This window comes from Microchirus variegatus (assembly GCF_963457635.1).
Source record: "Microchirus variegatus genome assembly, chromosome: 5".
NCBI lineage: Eukaryota > Metazoa > Chordata > Actinopteri > Pleuronectiformes > Soleidae > Microchirus > Microchirus variegatus.
Window position 1 is genome coordinate 22,344,774 of NC_139806.1, and position 21,375 is coordinate 22,366,148.

The window sequence follows — 21,375 nt, forward strand, 5'->3', positions numbered from 1 at the left end:
ACTATTAGTTTCATCTCATCCAGGGTGTGACAAGCGTCATCTGGGATTGGTTGCAGCTCATCATGTGACCCTATGAATGAAGGATGGATGGGGCACCGACATGCATCCATTATAACAGAGATTGTAAAAAATGCACACAATCAGCATGTGCCACCTATAACAAACTGAAATACAACTAAATTGCAGCATGTGCAAGGCAGTCTGGAAACTCCACCCACAAACCGCCAACATGCCACAATATGGTCTTAAAGACTTTAATAAAGGTCTTATTGAAGAGTGTGTATTGGCAGAAATTGAATATATCCATAAGTATTTTTCATAACATTGAAGCACTTAAATAGTGCTATGTGGCACTTGACGTTTTAATGTTTAACTGAAGATTAATTAAATAGTCTGCTGCATCGATGTATGTCACACATTAAAAACAAAACTTGCAATTTTGATGTTGACTGTGAAGTTTACACATTTGTTCAATTCAGCTTTAATTTAAACAATTCCACTAAAGGTTTTTCTGCATTTATATGGATTGATGAAAATCAAAGAAACATTATCTGAAGATAATGTGTGTGTCCTCGTTTGCAGCCTTTGAGTATGGCTGAGCGGACGCTGGAGCCAGGCTCCGTCAGTATCCCCATGGAAGAGACCAAAGTTCACAGTGGAGCCCCACCGGAGGCACCACTGCTCACCCACCTAAAGAAAGTGGAAAACCACATCACTGAGGCTCAGCGCTTCTCCCACCTCCCGCGTCGTTCTGCTGTGGACCTGGAGTTCAATGAGCTCTCCTACACCATCCGCGAGGGTCCCTGGTGGAGAAGGAGAGGTACGAGAAGCTCAGTTCACATAGTAACCGTGATGAATGAACAAATATGCACCACTCATGATGATCAAATTATCTAGAGACCAGGAATGTCAGCCGAGGCATTTAAAAGCCTCTGTGACTGATAATTTTTCCTCTCTTTTATACTCCTGACTAGCTCTATACTTCAGACACGTGTGGCCCAAAACAGTCCTTACATGCACACATACACACACACGCACATACATACTTGCAGAATCCAGTGTTGTGGCAGCGAGTTTTCCTTTAAGCTTTGCTTTGCTCGGCAGAGTTTAGACATTGTAAATTATTTACACTTGAAGGTTGGTGTGTTGTTTGACTATAGGCGGTGGCAGTGAGTTAGGCCCACAATTGATCCACTTTTGAAATGAGGACAGTATTTAAATACAACCCCATCTTTAATGTGTATTTAGTGGAGTGGGTATAGGGAACATCCTGTACAACCCTTTATTGACATTATTTGCATGTTATTCTTAGTAGAGATTGTGCTTGATGCATTGCAGGTTGTCTTTGTCATGTTCAGGCTTGTGTAATGATTTGCATTATGAAAGCATGGCAGAGGAGCGTTTGGTGTTCCACAGTGAAACCTACATGTATGGAGAGTATCCATTATTCACAGAGATAGAGGGAGTGAAGCTTGTTTGGACACTGATGCATGCTTTGCTTTAGTAGTCCCATTAAAATCAACCTCTCTGGTGGAGCCATGCCTCAGCCCATCAGGCAGATGATGTGTGAGCAGGAAATGTGTCAGCTTTTACTAATTAAGTGAAAACTTGTCTGCCATTTTACTCTTTATTTGATCTCCATACACCTCCTCTCATATGCATCCTGCCCCTTGTAACCCATTTCTGCCACATCAATTAGTTCCATAACAAGCCACGCCTAACTTTAATCTTGAAGCAGCGAGTTGCTAAAATCTGACAAAGGCTGCAGATTATTCTGAGGGTCTTGGTGTTTTTGTCTCATTTAACATAACAAGCTGTGCTACGAGGTGATTCTCTACAGTTCATTGTCTTTGCGATAAAAACAGCAGAACAGATGTAATCACATCAACATTCACACCATAGTTCTATTGTTATCAGGTTTGCGTACCTAAGAAACATTACTTCAAGGCCTAAAATATGTGATGTCAGGGCTAATTTAATGTGTTTTTATCTTTGACTCACTGACACACCAGCTATGAGTCATGTGCGGGAGCATTGTCTGATTCCACTCTGACCGTAAATGAACTTGGAGATACTGTAAATGCAGTAAATGTAGAGTTGTTCTTCTGAAGGTTAGATGATGTACGTGCTGCCCTCTGACTGCATTTGTTATAGCAGGCTGTTGGTGGAGAGAGAGCAGCCATTTATCCTTGTTAGGATGAAGCTGCTGTGAACCACTTTTATGTTGAGAATTTTTTCCTCCCAAGGGAGATAACTGGTGAAACACTAGCCTGATGATGAAAGAGGAAGAGCAGGAAGGGAGGGAAGGCAGGGAGATGTTTACATGTCTCTGGGTGAATTCAGATCTGCATTTCAGTATTTACTGCAATTAATTACCCCTTACCTGTGTTGAGGATTTGTGTTTGTTAGGAAGAAAATAAGAGCAGTCATATTACAGCATTGAAGTGATAGTTCACCCTTTTTGTAGTGTGGTTGTATGTTTTGATGAAAACCTGGCATCTAAACAGAGACACAAGAAAAAAACAAAACAATTTAGCCACTTAACATAAAATACTGCAGTATTTGTATTATGCTAGCCCTACGATAATGCTAATCGTAGCCTCGCTAGCTTACCTTTGGAAACAGGTTCGCCAAGTTAGCCGCAAAGTAGTTGCATGCTAATGCGTATTGGTATATGGACACCATGTTCTGCCGTGAACTGCGTGAAAATGTCTCACCCACCGTGAGGACAGCCTCTTCACTCCCAACTCCCCGCTCCACACAGCGCAGCTGCTGCTGATGAGCTGCCGCCTGCCTGGTGTATTGTGATAAATCAGTGAAAGTGCAGCTAATAAATAAGTGAAAATAAATATTAATAATAATAACAAGTCTTAGGCGAGATATGCCTGTCACAGACAGACAGACACACAGCTTTACTTGCTTTATAGATAGACGTTGTGTAATTTTGGTGGAAACACAAGGTTTTTCAAAATCCCAGGTAAATGAGAAAAATCCTGCGGTGTATAAGGGCCTGAAGTTGCTTTACTTGCTAGTACCCATTTACTCATTCCTTCTCGGTACAGCAGGCGGATGCAACTTGCCCAGTTACACAACGGTTTTTCGATGAGTAAATTCTGGGACCGAACCCTTGACCTTCTGTTTGTAAGAGAACCAGCTCGACCACTGACCCATTATTGGCTGCCACAACTCCTGTGTGTGATCGAGAATTGATGATTTTCTGTATTGTGGGGGGGGGGAGTGAAATGTTTACAAAGCACCACAAACTTCCGATTTCAGTCAGAAAATGCTCTCAGCATATTCTGAAGATAGATTTTTTCATTTGTTTTTTAGACAATAGTAAGCATTATTGTAAATATTGTATATAAGCATAAGTATTGTCTAAAAAACAAACCCCAAAAAATTAGTTCAATCAGAAGACATAATGAACTTTCACAATATATTCTGAAGATAGTGTTAATTTAAAGGAATACTTCATCAATTTGCATTTAGCTTTGTATTGCTAGAATAGTTATAGTAATACTAGAACGCTTCCTTCCCTCAGTTTAGAGTCAAGAAATATCTTCCTTCTTTGTTTTGTGAAATGCCCTCCAATTCAGTCATTTTGCGTCATCGGAAAGCATTTCTTGGTCCGAGGCTGGAAACTACACTTCTAGTTCCATATGTGTTAGACCTGCCCAGAAACCCTCAGGGTTTCTAGCTTTTCCATGTTAGTGTCTTCACCAAACTAAGCCCGTGGTATACTTCCTCATACAGGCCACGCTCCGAAGTGCACATCGCATATCACAGATCCTGGTATCCTCACATGTAAGAGCCCTGTAGTATACCTCTTCACCATTGGGTGGCGGTACACGTCTGGATGCAGGGAATAGGACACATTCCTACCAATGAAGAAGAGAACAATACTATAGCTCCCTCGGACTCGTCTGGCTAGAGTGGCTCACAGCTGAAAGTCCCGTTGGGCTGGGAAGTTGGGTGTCAGCCTCTTCGAGGGTCTCCGGTTCGAGGCTTGCATGACTATCCTTGGCGACTACTTCTGCTGTCGAAATGTTTTTTTCTGCTTGGTGACCGGGGCTTATACTGTATCTACCAGTGGGACGGAAATTCACTTTGTGCATGTGCTGTCCACACTCTTTGCTCGCAGTTCCTAAATCTGGGCTGCACGCACAGACTTGCACATTGATACCGTAATTTGCACCATGCGCATGGTGCGTGTTAAGTGTACCAAGGCCTTTAAGCTTTGCAGCCACTGGTTGCATCGCTCTGAATCAAACTTGCTGCTTGTCTTTTCCTTCTTTTCACTGAACATCCGGTGCAATTTAGCACCATAGAAAAAAACTTGAGTAATTTACACGTCTGTAAAATATTTAACAATTAATTCCTCATGGGAATTTGTTTGTTGACACAACTAGCAACTAACAGTGCATTCTGGGAGTTGTTGTTCATCCACATGAGCCAAAAATAAATGTTATGCCTTTCTTGGCCAAGGAGGCACCTACTCCTTTCCAGTGGTGAAATATTCCTTTAAAGGGATAGTTCGGAATTTTGGACGTAAGACCTATTCTCCAACTCAGCCGGTGTGATGGAGACCATCACACCGGCTGAGTTGGAAGTCTGGAGTCATTTTCAAGTATTTTCATTCAGTTCTTCCAGTTGCTGAGTGCGCTGGTGCTATGGCTAGCGCAAGTCAATGGTACCTGCTAGCATGCCATTAGAAACACTCATACCGACTCCTCAGTGCACCCAAGGCAAATCAATTGTAACGGCAGACTATGAATGTACATATCTGTGTTGATAGAATATTTGAAATAAAACCAACCTTGCAATTTGAAGGATTTATGTCTCAGCAGCAGCAGCACGGCATACTTCCTGCAGCGGCGGAATTTCGCTGTCGGAAGTATAGTGCTGAGAAAGTAGTCTCTCAAAAATTCATGCGATGCAAGGTTAGTTTTGTTTCAAATATTATTCTATCAACACAGATATGTACATCGATAGTCTGCCGATAGTCTAATTCCGAACTATCCCTTTAAGCTGGTTCATGTTTTTTTTTCCAACTGGAGCCAACATACACCTGTACAATGTATAAGACTTCACTGTGAATTATTAATTCTAACACAAAGAGCAGCACACATTATATCCGATATATTGCAACAACAAAGTGCAATCCAGGTGCAAATCTAGTTGCAATTATACATGATAAAAAAAAAGGTTGGTATGTCTACTGCCTCTCTCTTTTAGTTACTCTCTTGTCTAATCTTCCACCTTTTTTAAGGGAGGAACTCTTGCTCTGTTGCCTTTCTCTCTCAACCATGTGATGCACAGAGCACCTGGTTAGACAGATGCAACTCTGTGTCAGATTTCACTGCCAGACCACACCCTCTCAATGCTCATCGAGCCATCTTTCAACATGGAGGTTGTGGGTTTGCCTCCCAGCTCAGTTAGTCTACTCTACATGCCGATGTGTCCTTGGGCAAGACACTTCAACCCATGTTGCTCCTGATGGCTGTGCCGGCAGCATATGATTGAATTTCAGCATGTATGAAAGATGGGTGATGTGTCAGTGAATGGGTGTGAATGGGTCGATGGCAAGCAGCTTTGAGTGGTCATCAAGACAAGAAAAGTACTATATAAATAAAGACCATTTACCAATTTTGGACAATAAACCACAGAAAACGACAATAACCTAGATTGGACATCCACCTGCTGTATATAATATTCATACCCATGGTGCAATAGTTGTCTTTTGATTTAGGTATTTAGTTTTTAGTATCTCTGTGTTTATTCTTTCTATTCTGTTCAGACAAGAAACTTGTGAACTCGTTATGACATACACATCATGTATGGGACCACCTCAACACAGTGATTTCAGAAAGTTACACATGAATACTGTATGACAGTGGAGTGCTCAAAATACTTTGTCTTAACAACTCCTTTGAAATTAGAATCACTCACTCACTGTCTACCATTGTACCCTTCAAATGAGGAGCAGGAGACAGTCCTAGCTGACATAGGGCAAAAAGCAGGGTACACCCTGGACAGGTCTAACAATCACTTTGATATGATCTAAGATGGGAGTGGAAACATGTCTCGCTGCCATGCTGTTAAAGCCACTGTTGTGTCAGGAGTGGACAGTGAGGAGAAATACATACACACTCTCATGAGATTGAGTGATCATGATGTGCCAGCAGCCTCATACAGATAAGACCATTGCTATGCACGATCTACAGCAGTGGGTTAGATCATCAGTATGCAGCACATGCCTGAGCAGGGCTGCTTTGCTGACAGCTGGCTGCTCTGCTGTCTGAGTGGTGCTGTCTGGTGTAGCACTGCCAGGTAAGACTGTTTTATACATAGAACTGAGGTTTATGTGGCTGGAAGCTATGATTATAGAGCTCAAGACAGGATAAAGTGTCCCAGCAGACGATGGAGAGATGGGTTAGGCAAACAGGGTGGCAATAACCATATCTGGAAGCCTTTAAAATCAATGTCACTATTACACTCAACCTCGAGAACCATGATTCTTTACAAATGTATGAAAAATCTCAGCCATCTACATTAGCAGGCCACACGAATATCTTTAAAACCAGAGAAGTAATACCTGTGGTTTCTCTGCTGGGGCCACTGATGGCGTAATTATTTAGATTTACTCATCAGACAGAGATACAACACAAATGCTTTGGTAGAGCAGGTGACACTGTTTAAAGCGTTCATCTTTGTTTAATTGTGTATTTCTAGGATTAGTATTTTTTTATTGGTCTTTTTTTTTTTTTTGCTAAAATGGTGGTTGGTTATCCAGCTATTAAAAATGATTTGGCAACACATTTGCATGATGAACAACACTGCTCCATCTGTCTGAGGGTTCCTGGTGATTTAGAAACCTGTGTCTTCTACTGCTTAGACCAGGGGTTCTCAAAGTTTTGATACCTGAGGGCCAATTTAGGAACCCAACATTGGGCTGAGGGCCGCCAAAGAAAAAAAAAAAACAGAAATAAATCCCATTTGTAATCATTTTAATGACCAGATTGCAGTTCTACAATTAAGCGTTAAGTAATATAGGCGTTAATATAATGTAATTTAAGCGTTAATATAATAACGCTTTATAATTTACTGGGTAATTACCCACTATTTTGGCCATTGTTCTTACCTTCTAATTACAGGTTAATACCAAGTAACACATTTCTGTTACCATATATTTACTGGGTAAATAGCTAGTAATTGGGGGCTGTAGCTACCTGCTTATTACCAGCTTATAACCCAATAATACACTAAAATCCACCATATATAAACCAGGTAAATACCCAGTATTTTTGTTTACACTTATTGGTCTGTATCCAGTAATGTCCAATAAACATTTAACAAGCTTAGTAGCTCCTGGATTAAAACTTTCAACTGTAATTACTGCGGGCCGCCATAAATGTTTCTGTGGGCCGCCATTGGCCCCCGGGCCGCACTTTGAGAACCAATGGATTAGACGCTTGGCAGTTTAAAAAAAAAAAGAATCAGCATACATCTAAATTGCATCAGTTGATGTGGTTCATCTGCCACAGTCTACAGTAGTGGGAGAAGTTTGAGAACCTATTCCTCCTAGAGAAAATACAGGCACAGGGAGAGCATGCAAACTCCACACAGAAAGGCCACAGTGCTGCACCTTAACACAGTAAATATGAAATGTCTTGGACTGACATAATAATTGTTAATTACAATATTTACAACTTAACAAAACCGAGTATTTTCCCCTTTGTCAGGTTTCAAAGCCCTCCTCAAGTGTCTGTCAGGAAGATTCAGCAGCAAAGAGCTGATTGGCATCATGGGGCCCTCTGGAGCAGGGAAATCCACTCTGATGAATATTCTGGCAGGTTACAGGTAAGTTTGTATTGGGGCATGTTAAGTTCACCAGACTACGTACAAATCCTGGACTAGCTTCCACTCTTTACCATATTTACCACATTTAACACTGACAGGGGAAAATGCACTGCAATGACCCAAAGAAGCACTCAGAAGGAGAAAGAAGCTGCATATTTACAAATGCTGCAGATTAAAAAACACAAACAAAAACAAATACAACGTGAGAAATGTGCCGCAAAAAAAGATCTGCAGAAAGCCGAAACACATGCATCAACAGAAACGCAAATCCCAAAACACAAGCACGCGTGATAACACACAAATCCCAAAACACAAGCAGGAACGAAAACATACACAATTTCCAAAGCAGGAGCGAAAACACACACAAATCCTAAAACACAAGCAGGAGAGAAAACACACGAATCCCAAAACACCAACAGGAGCGAAAACACACACAAATCCCAAAACACAAGCAGGAGAGAAAACACACAAATCCCAAAACACAAACAGGAACGAAAACATACAAAATTCCCAAAGCAGGAGCGAAAACACACACAAATCCCAAAACACCAACAGGAGCGAAAACGCACACAAATCCCAAAACACAAGCAGGAGCAAAAAGCATATTCAGTAACCAAAGTGCTTGTGAGGAAGGTGTTCGCAATGCTTGGATCCAAACGCATGAAACAGGAATCAGGATAAATGAATAAAGAGGTTTTATTTGTTCCTCAAACCAAAAGGAAACAAACAATGCCGCAGCAGTGCTGGGTCTTCAAAAATAGAAAAGAACAAAACAAAAACTAGCACTGAGCTAAACGATGACTTCTTCCGGTAGCGTAAACAACTCACTGGCACAGACTGAAGGAAATGGGGACATTATATAGGGGAGAGGGAATCAGGGGCAGGTGTGTGTGATTACTGACGATCACCAGGTGAAGTGCATGAGGGTATTAGGAGGAGGTGTGTCAAGGTGGATGAATTTCTAGCGCGACAGGAAGAGTGAATGTTACGAAAATAAAAGGGTACGTGAAACCTAACCCAACACCAAAAAGTGACATGAACTTAACGTGACCTGACTAATCAAACAAAAACATTAGCAGATCTGACGCCTCAGTGCTCCGGGTCTGTGGGAGCAGCTCTACGACCAGCCGTTATGATACTGGGGGACGACTTAATTCTTACTTTATTAAAAGACATTTATTAAGAGGTTATCCGACTGTGGTCAAGCTATGTGACGCTCATTTCTCTGTAGTCAAACTATCTGAAGTTGAATTTTAACACCTGAATTACAAGGGATTTACGGTAAAAAGCCTGCAGTAAAACTGATTTTAACGATATTGAGTTTTCAAAATAAAAACAGTCAGATCACTGTATCTGTATATACATTTGAAAGCATTTTCTAGCAGCTATGTTTCAGGGACCTATTAATCAGACAGAAGCATCTGTACAAAGTACTGGAAACATTGATATATGAAAGTGTACTTTAAACCAGTAGTACTGCACAATGTTTGAAAAAAAAAAATCAAATTGAAACCGATCATGAAAACTGCGGGGTTACAGGAGAATAACCTCTTAGTAAAGGTCTTTAATAAATACAACAATTAAGTACTCCCCGAGTATCGTAACGGATGGTCTTAGAGCTACACGGCAATGAGCGCTCCCAGAGACCCAGAGCACTTCCCTTATTTAATATGCTTGTGTTTTCGCTCCAGATTGTGTTTTGGGATTTGTGTGTGTTTTCACTCCTGCTTGTTTTTTGGGATTTGTGTGTGTTTTCGCTCCTGCTTGTGTTTTTGGTTTTGCATCGTTTTTGTTTTTGCAGCGTGTTTCTGTTGATGCATGTGTTTTGTCTTTCTGCAGATCATTTTTCTTTTGCATCACGTTTCTCACGTTGCATTTGTTTTCATTTTTTGGAATCTACGGCATTTGTGAATATGCAGCTCATTTCTCCTTGTGCATGCGTTTTGGGTCGTTGCAGTGCATTTGCCCCTGTCAGCTACCGTAGATAATACAAGATGAAAATGGGAGTAATATTTTGTTTTGTGTTTGGAAACAGGGAGACTGGCATGAAGGGTCAGATCCTAGTAAATGGAAGACCAAGGGATCTGCGAACCTTCAGGAAGATGTCCTGCTACATCATGCAGGATGACATGCTGCTTCCACATCTCACAACAAGGGAGGCCATGACGGTGAAGTCATCACTCCCAGCAACCTGATTTAAACCAACTATTAAGTAATAATATACTGACGTCTGTCTGTCTTTCAGGTTTCTGCAAATCTGAAACTGAATGAGAGCATGCAGGTCAAAAAAGAACTTGTAAGTATGAATATTTAGACCATATTATATATAATATTACAAATAAATGAGCAGGACCCCTCTTCTGATGTTGATTCACAATTGTACTTCTCTGTATTGTTTTGAATAAGATGTTCAAGCATTAAATTCACTGGATCAAAAACTATTTTAAACTACATAGACAAAACATAATAAATCCCTGGGTGGATGTGGGCGCAACACTGAAGTCATCATAACTCAATCACAAGTTTTAATTTTCAAATGATTATTAATACTATTATATTGGAATTTGAAGCTGTGTCAGTCTTGACTGTGGGTGATGGCGACCTCTGCTGGTGATATTAGATGCTCTTTATTTAGGCAGGGTAAAAGTTTTTTACAATATGCATTCACACACTCAGCTAAAATTATATCCTACATGTCCTTCTACCAAACAACCAGCTGTTATAGTTTCACAAAAATAAATGTACTACATGAAGTTGGCACGCTACCTTTATTTTGAAGTGTCTTACACTTCGCTTCTGAGAGTTAAATCAAGGACATTCATCCCCTTGATCCAGTTTTGGTTTATAAGTTTCACCACAGTCAAGGTGTGAATGAGGGTTGTTTTCAGGTCTCCTGAGAGAAACAATTTGCTATTGTGTGATTGTTGGAATTCAGCTGTGTTGTTCTTTTTTTTGGAGTGCTCAAGGAGACTGACAGCTGGAATCATAAGCCACCTCCTCCATTGAGTGATGTTTTCACCAGTTTTTAGATTTTTTTTTCACTCATCCTCTTGAATGCAAAGAGTGTCCCTTTTCTTTCAGATTTAAGTAGACGGCTGTGTTCTGCCCAGATAAGCTCCTCTGTACCATGCCTTGTGTAGGCAGTGGTTGTTAAGTTTCCCCAATGTAGAGGTCAGGACAATCCTCATTACACTGCACAGCATAAGCCACATCGTACTTCTCTTTCTCTTGGAATTTTGGCCTTTTGATGAACAAGTTTACATACGAATATTGTATTTGTATAAATACATCCATCCATCCATCCATCCATCCATTATCTACCACTTTATCCTCCACCGGATGGTCGCGGGGGTGCTGTGCCTATCTCAGCAGACAGTGGGCGATTGGCGGGATACACCCTGGACAGTTGTATAAATACAAATAAATGAAATGACAAAAAAAATTTTTTTTAAATTAATTTAATTAAAACAAAACAAAACACTGGGGGAATGCTTAATGCACAAATTGTATAATTGTACAAACTGGAGCCATCGAGCCCTGTACTATCCATAGTCATAGGGCAGACTGTTATGTCTTTCAAAATACAACATCATTGGATTCCATCTTTTATGAAAAGTTTTCAGTGATCCTCTGGAAAAATACTTTTTTTTTTTTTTCAATTTCAGAAATAACATCAAATGGCTAAGCCAGAGATACTTTTAGTGGTTCAGATTTCCACTGCAACACTATTCCTCTCCGCGCTGAAAGACAAGCAAAAGCAAATATTTTCCTTATTAATGGGCATTTGGAGGTCATACACAAAAAACACCAACAATGGCAATTTCTGTGGGTTGGGTGCAGATTGATAACCAAAAGACTCTTACCCTGGGACAAGTCAAAAAACATATGAGCCATATCCACTCGGGTAGAATTACAGCAATTACACCTATGTCTGGATATGTCTTAGATTACTTCGATTTAGTGTGGCAAGTCCGATTAAATATTTTAAATTGTTTCAGGCCGAAGCGAGCACATGAGGATGTATTGTTGACTCTACTCTGAGCACAATCCCAGGCTGCATCAGAAATTTCAGTCCCAAGTTCCTAACCCCACTCTACTCTGTCCAATGACACCGCTTGAAGAGTTGAGAGTGAATGTTACCAAAGAGAATTCTTGTATTTAATATATTTGAGGTCTGACCTTTATACTTTACAGGCATAATTCAAATCTCATCCACCACTGAATGTGTTGGCAAAGCCGGAAAAGTTGGGCTCAAATTTTGAATAAAGTGATGGACCCGGAAGTATCTAAATAAGTCTGAAAAGATCATTAAAGAAAGATCATTAAAGCTGCTAAAAACCCTGTTTATGTAAAAGTCATTACAACTGGCAAGACCTATTCTTTGCCACTGTGTAAAAATATGATCCAGTTTGGCTGCTTGCATAAAGGGCTGAGAATAGAAAATCATTCAGTTTGAATTTTTGTCTAAATTGTGCCCACATTTTACATGACTTTTACACCCCGGACCGGTTGATTTGGTGTGCACCAAAGAACCGAAATTACATTCACACCTACGCAAACAAACCAAACCACAGCATGCTGTAGGTGTGAAAGCACCCTCACTGAGATATTTTGGTATGGGGTCCATGCAGAGTGTGGACCCCATACACTCTATATGTTATGTCTGATATGTGTCTGTACTGATATCTGTGGTTATATCAGGCAAATGACCAATTATGCAAATAGGTACTTTCCTTACTGAGGAATTGGCAACACTGGGCGGGACAGGTCAAGGATGGTCACCTAACTGAAAGTGAACTGACATTAGCACAGGCACCAGACCAGTGTGTTTATTGTGTATTCATGCATTTATGTGGTAAAAGAGCACATTAACTTACAGAGGGACTACAAGTTAAATCATAGCTCTTTTGTTTTTTCAATACACCAGCTATTTTCCTTTTTGTCCCACTCACTTCTGAAGATGAATAGCCCTAGGTCATGGGCTGCTGGTCATATATGCATATAGTACCCACTCCTGTTGTCATAAATGTGCATAATCATATACCAACATTCATGTATGTGTGTTTTAGGTGGATGAGATCCTGACTGCACTGGGTCTTCAGGAGTGTGCTCAGACCCGCACCAACTCTCTTTCTGGGGGCCAGCGTAAAAGACTCGCCATTGCCCAGGAGCTGGTCAACAATCCTCCTGTCATGTTCTTTGATGAGCCCACCAGGTAGGATGTCATTCATTTCTGATATGATCTGTGTCATCAGCACACAGTGATCTCAGACTAACATTGCTTCCCGTCTCAGTGGTCTGGACAGCGCATCCTGCTTTCAGGTGGTTTCTCTCATGAAGTCTCTGGCTCAGGGCGGACGGACAATCATCTGCACCATTCATCAGCCCAGTGCCAAGCTCTTTGAGATGTTTGATAAGGTAACTTGAGTACGCTTATTGCTGGAAACATCTAGACTACCATTAGTTGTTGCTCAGACCAGGATATGACAAGTTAGTGTAGCGGGAGTATTTGCACCCACGTAATAAGGGAACCTTGACCTTGTCTGCTCTGAACAGATGAGGTTACAAAACGGTCTTAGCCCCTGCACCCGACTCAATTTGCCTGTGAACTTACCAGTGTTTACAGATTGAACGGCACAAAATGGGCCCCAGGAACTTAAATCAACCACAGGGAAAACCTGGGGTTTGGTGTGTTAAATTCTAAGCCTTGAATTATGTAGTACCTATCCACTTTATACACTTTAGACACCCCTACCCCTGAGCTCAGACCCAGCATAAACACAAAATCATACTATATTTCAGTGGTACAGTAAATTGTAAATTTAATGAAAATACTCTAACTCGAAGTTTTATATGCTGGCTAATAAGGGAAACGGTTTACTTTCAGTATAATCAATTTAAAACAAGACCTCAGATCAGTTTTAACACATATAAAAATAAAAATTGCTCTCTCATAGGGAAAAGGAAATTATTTATTTCAACAGTTGTCATGTTGCTCTCTGAGAACTGACTTAAGTATCCTTTAAACAATTTTGGCACATGTAAAAGCAGCATGTTTAAGCAGTGTTTAGGGTCATTTTCTTGTTGAAAGATCCAGTCCTGGCACAACTTCAAATTTGTCACTGATTCCTGGACATATGCGACCCCAATTTTAACAAGATTCCCAGTCCCTGCACTGGCCACACAGCCCCACAGCATGATGGAACCACCAAATTTTACTGTAGGTATCAAATCCCCAAGTGTTTTTCTTGGAATGCTGTGATCTTTTTCCACCGTGCATAACTCCCCTTGTTTTGCCCAAATAACTCTATTTTAGTTCCATCAGTCCACAGCACCTTATTCCAAAATGAAGCTGGCTTGTCCAAATGTGCTTTAGCATACCTCAAGGGACACTGTTTGTGGCTCTTCCATACAGCATCTTCTTGTGTAGTGCACTGAATAGTTGAACGATGCACAGTGACACCATCTGCAGCAAGATGATGTTGTAGGTCTTTGGAGCTGGTCTGTGGGTTGACTGTGACTGTTCTCTACCATCCTTCGCCTCTACTCACTGTATCTGAGATTTTTCTTGGTCTGCCACTTTGGGCTTTAACTAGAACTGTGCCTGTGGTCTTCACATTTTTGACACTTTCTGTCATTTCTCCGGGGTCACCGTGTGCATGCTCATGAGAACAGACAACACAACCACAGTGGCGTGCACATAAACCATCATGTTGGTTGCACAAGGACTGATTTTGTGGAATGATGCACATCTCCACTCTGTGAGGGCCACCCATGTCCCCAGGCTTCAGAATGTGAACCTACTGTCCAGAGGTGGAGTGGACACTTCACCCGACTGTAGTGGATCAGATTTGGATATGTGGTTCGGAAACACAACAGTGGACCTGTTTGCGTCATGGTAGAACTCGCACTGCACGCTGTACTTCTCCCTGCACGATGAGAGTGCCCCCCTGTGGCTGGGCGGTCTTGTTTTTGCATTTCCTGCCCTGGCTCTGATTTTGCCTGCTTTGTTCAGGGTAGGAGGAAAATCATCTGTCAACGATTTTGATTGCGCCTCACTGGCCATGCACTGGCAGGCAGACGTGAATCAGCTCCTCTGTGGACAGCTGTGGCTTCTACTACTGCACAGGGTCCTCCTCTCCCAGACGTGCAGACTGATATTTCGCCCTCATCTGGAGAAGCTCACCCTATGGGCCTGGCCTGAGAGTGGTTTAATCTGAGTCACACGGGTTTACCGCAAGGGGTCATTGAAACCATTCAAAATGCTAGGGCATCGTCCACTAGGTCTCTCTATGACTGTAAGTGGAGAGTGTTTGAGCATCAAATCCTCAAACTTTGAGGATTGTTGTGCGAACATGCAGGAAGTTCCTTTTCAGTGCTCAGTCAGAGCATTTTGTCCGACTGCAGGACGTGATTGACAGGAGCTTCTCTCTTCTTCCTCTCTTTCTTCGAGGAAAACTCAGCAGCATAAGCTCCCACTAGCATCCTGGCGTCGTAACTGCAGGTCAATAAAACCAACACCTCTACATGACAATGGTTATTTTTACCTAGCTCACAAGCAGTTCAGTAGTGAATATCCAAGTCTGTTGTTTTCTCTCTTCATATATTATTCAGGTCAGTGTGTTGGATGTTGATTTCCCTGTAACTGTGTTCCTGATCCACCAGCTGTACATCCTCAGTCAGGGTCAGTGCATATACAAGGGCACAGTCCCTTACCTCATCCCTTATCTGAAGAACCTGAGCCTCCACTGCCCGACGTATCATAACCCGGCTGATTTCAGTAAGTCAGACATGTTACGTGTGTATGTGTGTCTGTTTTTCAGTGTGTTTGTTGTTCTGGCTAGCGTGTCTTCTTTGTTCTCAGTCATTGAAGTGGCGTCAGGGGAGTATGGAGACCTGAATCCAGTGCTGTTTGAGGCTGTCCAGGGTGGGCTGTGCTCTGAAGAGGGAAAGAAGAACTCAAAAAGTGATTCTTCCTGTCCTTCCCAGTGTCACAGTGTAAGTCACATTGCCCCCCTCAGCTTGCACTACATACTGAGGTCCAAGCAGAAATATACACTGAAATTAGGATTAGTATTGGGTATCGGGTCTGATGCAGCCCTGAATTACTCATATTTATATAGTGACTCCGACACTGCAGCACCCGATACCATTTTATGTATCTTCAAGTGAGATAAGTAGATGTGTCACAATCAGTGCTTGAAGTGGGAAGTACGTCTTCATTTGACCATTTTGTGTACTGGCGGTACTCTGTTTAGGTTATCTGTCCAATTCATTACATTACATTACATGTCATTTAGCAGACACTTTTATCCAAAGCGACTTACAATTGAGTGCAACCAGCCAGGGGTGGAGTTGAACTTGTGACCATGATGTCTCCTGCACATGGGAGTAGAGGGGGGGTGGAGTAGCAACTTCATTATAGCCATTATGGCCCAGAATAATAATTTCTCAGGTTGCACTATATGATGTTCCCCTCTTGTTGTTAAATATTATTGTTAAACAAGAGCAATATCTGTCAGGGAGGAGGACAACGTAAAAAGAGGACACCAGATAAACTTGACTGTGTGCTTGAAGTTTAAATCATCATTAGAAATGTCAATCTAATATCTAAGCTGGCAAAATGTGAATATAAATTCAGTTTTTAGTTATTTAAAATAGACGAAATATGTAAATAAATAGATGTTGTGAATAACATCACAAACAGCGTCTTGTCACATGACTCCGTTTCTGCTCTGCCATTGTACAAAGTGACTTTGTCTGTCTGTCACATTACGCACTTACCCAGGCGAAAGGAAAAGTAGTTCCCACCAACCATGCATAGACAAGATCTCCATAGTTTAGTAACTTTCCACGGCGTTCCTGTTTGTGATATACATTACCAAAGATCTGGTATCGTAGGTATCAATATTTCAGTATTGATCCGCACATCACTAGTTTGTGTGCTCAGCGTATCACACAAATGACAAGAGAATGGTGCTGTATGTACTCTGTGTTTGCATATCAGTTCATAAATTGCCTTTTTTTTCCCTACAGGACACAGGAACCCTGGAGAAACATAGTTTTGCAACCAGTACATTCACACAGTTCTGCATCCTCTTTAAAAGAACCTTCATTACAATATGCAGGGATATGGTAACCATTCATTCATATGATTAATGATCACATTTTATGAACTCAGAAATTAGATAAAACTCTTGTTGTTTTTGTGAGTACATTTTGTGTGGGTTTTTTTTAGGTTTTGACCCACCTCCGGGTCATGTCCCATCTGTCCATTGGTGTGCTCATTGGCTTGCTTTATCTCAAAATTGGAAATGATGCCAGCAAGGTCTTCAACAACACTGGTTTCCTCTTTTTCTCCATGCTCTTCCTAATGTTTGCTGCCCTGATGCCCACTGTCCTAACCTGTAAGTCTTTGCCATTGATGTTGATGATTTTGTGGTTGCAGTGATATGATAATAAGTTAATGTTGCTGTGCCACAGTTCCTCTGGAGATGTCTGTGTTTTTAAGGGAGCATCTCAACTACTGGTACAGCTTGAAGGCCTATTACCTGGCCAAAACCATGGCTGACATACCGTTCCAGGTAACACTTTAGTGATTTAATGCTCACTGGTCTGGACATGACACGATAGATTAATGACTATCTCCTTCACAGGTGATTTGTCCAATCATGTACTGTAGTATAGTGTACTGGATGACTGAACAGCCACCAGAGGCGGGTCGCTACATGCTCTTCATGGCCTTGTGCACGTCCACAGCCTTGGTAGCCCAGTCCCTGGGTCTCCTTATTGGGGCAGCATCAACATCTCTGCAGGTTGGTGCATCTGTATACTAGCCTGGGTGAGCCTAGCCAAGTCTTCCAGCCACTTCTCCTCTGTTCCCCATTTTTCCTTTCATTCCAACGGTTCAAAGCAGATGGCTGCATATCTTTGAGTCTGGTTCTGTCAGAGATTTCCTCTCTGTTAAAAGGGAGTTTTTTTTCTCTCCACTGATGCCTAGTGCTTGCTCATTGTGTGATTTGTTGGTTTTCTCTGCATGTTGTCTATGTACAGTGTCTTGAGATAATGTATGTTAGGATTTGGCGCTATACAAATTGAATTGAATTGAATTGAATTGAATTACATTTAGATCTTGCAAGGATGCTGTTTTGGCCAACATCAGAATCTCCTAAAAAGCAACCAATCACAAAACCATGGCGCACTAGAGGCGAGCTTAATGCGATAACAACAGAGAAGCGATGTCTAACAGCTTTTTTATACATCCAACATGGAATCCACCAAAGCTGTTGTTCGATTAGGCTGTCCATTTTAAGCAACTTGCTCCTCAGAGGGCGCATTTGGCAAGCTATTTTGCCTCACAGCAAGAAGAGTGCCGGTTCACATGCCATATTTGGTTGGTTCTTTTTATGGTACGTTTGGTACTTTTTGTTTGAAGTTTGCATGTTATCCCCATATGTGTTTTCTCTGGGTTCGCTTGTATCTGGGGTTGAATACACCTTTTCCTCAATGTCAAATACGATTGAAATGATGTCTGGCATTAGCCAGGCTATCTGTATATAGTAACTCAGAGGCGATTCTGTTGGGGCCCTAAGCAAAAATTCCTAGGGAGCCCTTCTGACCAGTGTTCATCACCATTATAAATAATGTGACACCAACGAAAAATGTATGAATTCAAAAGTTTTTTTTAAAATTCTAAATGAATGGAATAACATGGAAAAACCATGTCATTTTGAAAGTAAATAACGTGAAAATATAAATGTAAAGAACAATAAAATAGTGTAAATAACATCAGTAAAAAATATATATACATTACACTGTAAATAACTCACATTATAAATGTATAATCAAACCTTTCAGAGGATGGATGATATTCGCACCATAATCTTATGCTATTCAAAATAGAGCTTAGATCGGCCCCAAAAAATCAAGCAGTTGCCTGTCTTGCCTGTTCACAAACTGTGCATCTGAATGTTTTACACTGAGCCAGACCTTTTAATCAATTGTATTTATTTGTGCCACAGGTGGCAACATTTGTGGGTCCAGTCACAGCTATACCAGTGCTCCTCTTCTCTGGTTTCTTTGTCAACTTTGACACCATTCCCAAATACCTACAGTGGAGCTCTTATGTGTCATATGTCAGGTATTGTCAATTGTCATATTTGTAAGAATGTAAACACTACAAATTCTACAGGTCTCTATGTTTATGCTCGTTTAATCCATGAGGTCTTCTCTTCTGTGTCCACTCCCAGGTATGGCTTTGAAGGGGTGATACTGTCAATCTATGGGATGAACCGTTCAGAGCTGGAGTGTCCAGGCTTGGTGTGTAAGTTCCAAAAGCCTGAAGAGGTTCTACAGCTGTTGGATGTGGAGGATGCTAAGCTCTATGTGGATTTCATGGTGTTGGGAGTTTTCTTCCTGGTCCTCAGACTGGCTACTTACCTGGTGCTGCGCTACAAAGTTAAATCAGAGCGTTAACATCCAGAGAAAACTGACAGATTCAGACACTCATACATATCCTGGCAGTGTGAGATAGTAAGAAAACAGGTAGTCTCTATTTATCTGTGTCTATGTAACATTCATGTACAAACGTGTACAGAAATCCAGCACATGCAGTCATCCAGAAGCTGTGTCGCATTAGCTGTACAGATTATTATCTTTATTTTAGGTTTACTATTCAACAAAAATGAAAATAAAGACAGTGACACTTGCCGTTCTACCCGTTGCATATTATGAGATGTCCATCAGGTGATAGTTATTCTCAGATTACCATGATATCCCCTCCCATAATAGTATGTTTATCTCCAACGTACACAAGAATGCTCAGCAAAGTATCAGAAAGCATGTTTCATTTAACTGAGAAATTTGGATTCCTATTTATTTGGTAGAACCAGGAATGTGCCATGTGAATAATCAGCTGAAGTGTTCAGTTATATGTAGCTTCTGATACTTTATTGGATAGTGCCCATCAAGACACTCATGGAACAAGACTGAATGAATAAAGGAAGGGATCATCAGGAAAACAGGCAACTTTCAATACCAGTTGTTTTGTGTTCGTTCCGTCTCATCTAAGGATCATCTTATCAGGCATCTTTTCAAGACACTAAACATGGTGGCTTTTCTTTATGGAAAACAAACTTACAACAGACTGCCAGTGAAATACTTTCATCTCTGTCTTCCTCAAGTGTGGTCATTTTCACAAACCTCCTGCCCCACTATTGAGAGTGGTCATGTAGACATGGGAGACCTATTTGGAAATACATCTAACAGTGTAAATGATCCGGATACACCTTGAAACCAGGCCTCGGATTCCTTACTTGCTCTGTATGTATTATAACACATGGGTTTCTCCGATTACTGTGGAAACTACTTAAATGAAGGCAAAATGTGAAACGAGCATGACTGCTGCAGTCTTTCTACATCATACAGCTTAGTGAGAGAGAATTGCGAAACAAATTAACCTGTTCTATTGTTAAAAAAAAAAAAAAAGGTATTCTCTTTTGACACAATTCTTTGGACTGCTTGTTTCCCCTCCTCTCACTCTTCAGCTGCCTCATCCCTGAATTATGAATGGAAATATCGCTCTTCCTCTGCTTCTCTTTCTCTCTGCTTTGCTGATGTCTGACAGATGTTTGTTGTCCAAAAACAATGCTAGATACTTGAAATGCAGGCTGGGCAGATTTTGTGCCTCTGAACTAGAATAATTTGAGTTTCCTCTGCTTCATTGTTGCACATACACCTTATGTCAGCATGTACATGCTGACTCTCTCTCTCCCTCTCTCTAAAGAAGAGCCTTTATTTGTAACAGGGCAATGCAAGATTTTCCAATAGACTTGCTATGAAATATTTCTTACTCAAACTATGCTACTTAGTAATCCTTATTATAATGCATATAATAATGTGATAATATAATCAATGATTGTACAGTGAATATGTTATGCTGTAAACAAATTTACATTTGCACTTTTCAATGTATTCAATTTGTAATTTACTGGTATTTAATTTTGATTTTTTTTCTTTCTTTTTCTTTTATTACATGTATGTGATGAGTGCTGCTTGAAAGTATAACAGGAAAACTGCAACTGAATGTTGCATGTTCACTTTAGGATTAACATTTACAGAATAATGATTATTTACCTCATCCAAGAGGATGTATCCTACCATGTTTGAAAAGAAAGAAAGAAGTTGGTGTTATGCCAGATGGAAGGTGGCATGAATAAAGAATAGTCAACCAAATGTATTATTATGTAGCTGAACGAGATTGGTGATCTCTGGGTCTGAAAGCAGATCAATAATCCCTGACCACGCTGTTGCAGGTTTGGATTCTACCATTATTAGCAATAGTCAACATTGTAATATTTATGTGTTACCTGTACACCTCCAGCTACTGTGGCATTATGTGTTCCAGAGGAAAAGAGAGGTTTTTTTGTTTTGTTTGTATCTGTTCTATCATGTACAATAACCATCTAAATGTATTGTGACTACTTTATGAATGAAAATGTGATGTGCAATCTGACT

The 21,375-nt window shown here is 40.8% G+C and overlaps 1 protein-coding gene across 2 annotated transcripts; it reads left to right on the forward strand.

The window, feature by feature from the left end:
* Positions 1-591: 591 nt before the first annotated feature.
* On the forward strand, positions 592-19,335 carry LOC310926618 (ATP-binding cassette sub-family G member 4-like; the record flags this gene model as incomplete). 2 transcript variants are annotated; one of them, XM_083888789.1, is made up of 14 exons in its annotated part: positions 592-820; positions 7,725-7,860; positions 9,896-10,028; positions 10,106-10,156; positions 12,930-13,075; positions 13,155-13,278; positions 15,526-15,640; positions 15,725-15,858; positions 16,897-16,995; positions 17,099-17,267; positions 17,344-17,444; positions 17,517-17,675; positions 18,882-19,000; positions 19,110-19,335. In XM_083888789.1, 14 exons carry the CDS (start codon positions 592-594, stop codon positions 19,333-19,335), a joined length of 1,941 nt encoding a protein of 646 aa, XP_083744915.1. The 2 variants fall into 2 exon arrangements, with proteins under 2 accessions (XP_083744915.1, XP_083744916.1); XM_083888790.1 differs by having other exon boundaries at positions 7,743-7,860.
* Positions 19,336-21,375: the final 2,040 nt, after the last annotated feature.